The 4,836-nt window shown below is 42.2% G+C and overlaps 1 protein-coding gene across 1 annotated transcript; it reads right to left on the bottom strand.

Moving 5' to 3' along the window:
• Positions 1-508: 508 nt before the first annotated feature.
• LOC137614935 (uncharacterized) lies at positions 509-3,494 on the bottom strand. Its single transcript, XM_068344586.1, has 4 exons — positions 2,790-3,494; positions 2,003-2,274; positions 1,204-1,913; positions 509-1,089 (listed from the first exon to the last, which is right to left on the bottom strand). Exons 1-4 carry the CDS (start codon positions 3,492-3,494, stop codon positions 509-511), a joined length of 2,268 nt encoding a protein of 755 aa, XP_068200687.1.
• Positions 3,495-4,836: the final 1,342 nt, after the last annotated feature.

Here is a 4,836-nt window from a genome sequence, read left to right as displayed (position 1 = left end):
GAGGAGGTGAGGCTACCTGTTGAGGCACTGTACGTGATTCGTGAAGAGTGTCATTCTGAGGAGCAGTATCCACATGGGAGAAACGCGTGCAATCTCCTGGGGAGCATTCGCAACTGGACCTCGGACTGAGGTACAGGATCCCCAGCATCTGTATTTTCTCGGTTGTCATTAGCCATAGGAGCAAGATGTCTTAATGAAACCGTAGTCGCCCTACCATCTGAAAGCTTCACTTGAGCATACTCAGGGTTCGTCTCTACGATTTCAGCCTCATCCACCAAGGGGTCGTTCTTGCTGTGTCTTACATGGAGTCTCAGGAGACCACGTCCTCCTTGGATGAGCCAAGTAGGCAACGATTGTTCGGTGGTGGACCTTCTACTATGCAGGAAAAGGCGCTCGTGAGGAGTACTGTTCGTGGAAGTGCACAACAAGGAGCGTATAGAATGGAGAGCATCTGGGAGAACAGTTTCCCACTGAGACACATCAAGGTTTCTTGTCTTAAGGGCCAATGTTAGAGTTTTCCATATAATTCCATTATATTTTTCAGCCTGACCATTCCCTTTAGGTTATAAGGTGTAGTGCGACTGGTAGCTACACCTTTCTTCATCAAGAAATCCTTCAGCTCTTCAGACATGAAAGATGCACCCCTGTCAGTGTGGATGTATACTGGCATACCAAACAAAGCAAATAGTTGCACCACACAACTGATGACAGTTCTAGTGGTCATATCAGCGCAAGGGAAAACAAAAGGGAACCTTGAAAATTCATCCACAACCATGAGGAAGTACTTGTTTCTAGATCGAGAGGGAACTGGGCCTTTGAAATCTAAGTTCAGCCTCTCGAATGGCAGGGATGCTTTGATCAGTTGTCCCGAGTATTTGAAGAATCGAGGTTTGAGCTCTAAACACACTTGGGAAGAGGTGGTAATTTTCTTCACTTCTTCTACCGAGTAAGGTAGATTCCGCCCTCGGACGAAATGCATCATAGGAGATATTCCTGGGTGACATAGGATTTCATGAAGTTCTCGGAGTTTATCAGAAGTAGTGGCACCACAGATACGGGAGAGAGCATCAGCTGGTATGTTCTCTGTTCCTGGACGGTATACTATTTCATAGTGAAAACATTAGAGTTCAACTCTCCACCTTGCTATTTTGTCATTCTTTATTTTACTGTTTGATTTAGAGTCAAACATAAACTTTACACTACGCTGGTCCGTGGTGAGCTTGAAATGGTGTCCAATTAAGTAATGTCTCCACTTCCTCAATGCCTCCACTATGGCATAAGCTTCCTTTTCCACTGCAGTATGTCCCTGTTCACTGCGAGTGAGAGTGCGGGAGAAGAAAGCCACTGGGCGATTATTCTGTGTCAGAGTAGCTGCTATTGCATGACCTGAGGCGTCCGTTTCCACAGTGAAAAGAGAGGTGGGATCAATGGCTGTTACCACAGCACTAGCAATGTCTTTCTTCAAGTTCCCGAGAGCTTGCAGTGCTTCAGTAGATAAATGAAAACCATTGGCTTGTGTGAGAGGGTGGATTTTCTCTGAAAAGTTTGGGATCCATCTTGAGTAATGTGCAAGCAATCCCATGGTCATGCGAAGAGAAGCTGCATCCTTTGGGAGTGAAAGATTCCACAGTGGTTGCAAGAGTTCTGGATCGGGTTTGATTTCCCCATCCGTTACTGAATACCCAAGTAATTTAATGATTCTGACTTTGAAGTCACACTTGCTGTGGTTTAGAGTTAGTTTGTACTCCTCAGCCACCTTCAAAAACCTTCTTAAATTCTGGTCATACTCCTCCTCTGTCTCACCACACACAGTAACATTGTCTACATAAGCAAATGTACCACCTACTTTTTCTTTCTTAAGGATTTCGTCAAGCACACGTTGAAAAGCAGCTACTCCATTTTTCACTCCCCAGCTTCAAATGCAGTGTACGGTCTCTCTTCTTCTCTTATTGCAACCTGATGATATGCACTTTTCAGATCTAAGGTACTGAACACCTTGTACCGTTCAATGTTGTTCACCATCTCGTCGATATTTGGCAAGGGGTAAGCATCAAGCTCAGTGAACTTGTTTATAGTACGAGAGTAATCTACAACCATCCTCCTTTTCTGATTCTCCCCTGATGTCACCAGCACTTGAGCTCTCCAAGGAGAATTGCTAGGCCTTATTATTCCTTCCGACATCATACGCTCAATCTCCGCTTCAAAGAACTTCTTGTCACTCAAGGAGTATATTCTTGACTTATTAGCCACTGGTCTACAATCTGGCGTCAGGTTCTTGAAAAGGAAAGGAGGGGACACCTTAACAACACCTAGTGAACATATCTTCAAAGGAGGTTTCTCTCCTCCAAAATCCCATTTCCAAACCAGAATGTTTCCTCAGGAAGTCATGGCCTAGAATCACATCACTACATAAGCTTTGTAACAACCTGAGTTCAAAACCGTGATAAGTCTCTCCTTTTAACTCCAAGTCCACACTGCACAGACCTAAGATGTTTAAGGACAGGGATTCATCAGCCATGGAGACTTTTCCATGCTCTGGAGACATAGTTAGTTTGTTTAGGTCCACTAAATTATGACGCACAAAGCTGTCCGAACTCCCAGTATCAATAAGGGCACTGACAGGGCTACCATTAAGCTTGAGAGGTGTTATAGATTTTTCAAGACACTTAGGGAGGCCCCCACTATAGAAGCTAGCATTGCTGAAGAATATTTTGGGCTAGAAGAGCCACTCGCCTGTTTCACAGAGCGGCACACCTTAGCATAATGTCCTTGCTTCTTACATTTCAAACACACTGCGTCCTTAGCAGGACACTGAGTTCGGGGATGCCGGTTGTTCCCACAAAAAAAAAACATCGAGCACTAGAAGTAGCAGCAGAAACAGACACACTCTTATTTTCAGCACTAAACGATTCCTCCTCTCGACTCATTGCTGAAACAGCAGCATTAACAGGTTCTGCTGAAGAGTAGGAGGCTGAACACTTCTGGGCCATTTCTAGAGTGCGGGCCTGTTCATAAGCAGTATTTAAGTTCAGTGTCAAATTCTCCAACAGACGCTGGCGTATTGTACCAGAGACCAAACCATTAATGAAGGCATCCCGAACATAACTGTCACACGCTTCCTCCGCAGTTACACCTTTGAATTGGCAGTCCTTAGCAAGTAGCTTCAGTGCCTGCAGGAACTGATCCAGGGACTCACTCGAGTTTTGCCTGCAAGTGGCAAGTGGATGCCTGGCAAATATTTCATTGTTCGGTTTCACGTACAAAGATGTCAGAACCTCTTCAGCCTTCTCATAAGTCTCACACTCAGAAATGTAGTCATACACACTAGGAGCCACATAGTTAGTGAGAAGAACCAGTTTGTCAAGCGTAGGGGTAGTCAGCTGCACCGCTTCAACGATGTTTGTAAACGTCCTCAGCCAGTGTGTCCACTCCTTGGCGGCCTGAGCAGAGTTATGGTCCACATCAAACCGGGATGGGCGCAGAAGCCGTTCCATGGCGACTGAATTGATTAACTGAATAAAAGAGAGAGGAAGATGGAACCAAGTCTCGTGACTCGTCTTATAGCTTGTGATCCTGCAAACAGTGAAGGATTTTATGGGGTATAACTGGAGTGGAATTGTTAACTGAATAAATTGAAGTAAACCCGGTGTATCCAGAACTAAGGTTTTATTCAGTTAACAGTTCCACTGCAGTTGTAACCTGCAAACAACAAAACAAACACATTATCAGACAGACATAAACATAAATAAACATTTGTGTTAACTAATAAGGTATATACATCACACTCCTTATGAACGACAGGATAATATAAACAGGTTTATTTTTACCACAACAAGCATATACAGATTTATAATAAAATCATCTGGAATTAACAAAGATTTTCTCTCCAAATAATCATATTCCTCTTTTGGAAATTTGCAAAACAATAAAAGAAATTATTTAGAGCAACAACACAAAAATTCTTTTCATATAAGTTTACATTTCTCTTTCGCAAAAAGGTAGAAACAATGAACTGAATAGATGAAATTACTTAGAGCAACTTCCTCCAAAAGTAATATGTAAATTCTTAACACTTATGAAGAGCACAGCATTTCACATACATAGCTACATTTGATTTAGTACAACATTTTCTTGGCTTTGGCTCTCAAGGTTTCTTTTGGTACATACGCTGCATCACTCGTAATCTTATTAAATGGCCTTTGTTATCATATCTCGCATCAGGCCTTTTTACGAGGTTTACGAGGTCGACTTGATGATACTGTAGCACTTGCCAGTTTCAGATAAAACACAGACCATCTCCTAAATTTCAGCAAATCAATGTCTTTCTGCTCATTCACCATCCGATAAATAACCCATGCATTCACAAGACCCCTATCTAGCATGCAAGTAAACAAAGGCTAGTACCATTTTTTGCCTTTTACTGACACTGAAAATTTTGCAATTAGCCTATCAGGGTGGTCCTCGCCACCCATATTTTTATAGTAATTGATGGCATTTGGTTGAGGAACGCCATCCTTGGTTTTAGAATCCTTTACCCTGCGTTGGACATTTGAAAGTGGTTCAATTGAGTCAAAATTTGTTCCCATGGTCACACATTGGTTATCAAACCATTTTACTATGAGTATTTATTCATTTGTGCCGAATCTGTAATTTTATAACCTTTTTTTTTTTTTCCTTTTTTTCATCTCCTTGTCCGGTTTTAGTGGACAATATTTCTAGCTGTTTTTCCTTATGGTTCCCGTAGCTGAAATCCTAAGTTTCTTAGATGCACCAGTAAGTTGTTACTAGTAAAATAGTTGTCAAAATATACAGAAAGAGACTGTGAATTATAAACGC

This window comes from Palaemon carinicauda, chromosome 21 (assembly GCF_036898095.1).
Source record: "Palaemon carinicauda isolate YSFRI2023 chromosome 21, ASM3689809v2, whole genome shotgun sequence".
NCBI classification, from domain to species: domain Eukaryota; kingdom Metazoa; phylum Arthropoda; class Malacostraca; order Decapoda; family Palaemonidae; genus Palaemon; species Palaemon carinicauda.
Note: the sequence above shows the minus strand (reverse complement) of the source record. Positions and strands in the feature narration are given on the sequence as shown.

Excerpts from the sequence above, each read along its gene's own strand:
- LOC137614935 (XM_068344586.1), bottom strand. The coding sequence starts at position 3,494 with ATGGAACGGCTTCTGCGCCCATCCCGGTTTGATGTGGACCATAACTCT. Across the intron at positions 1,914-2,002 it reads ATGGTGAACAACATTGAACG|CTGGGGAGTGAAAAATGGAG; the intron begins GTACAAGGTGTT and ends CTGCATTTGAAG. Across the intron at positions 1,090-1,203 it reads CAAGCTCACCACGGACCAGC|GAACAGAGAACATACCAGCT; the intron begins GTAGTGTAAAGT and ends TATACCGTCCAG.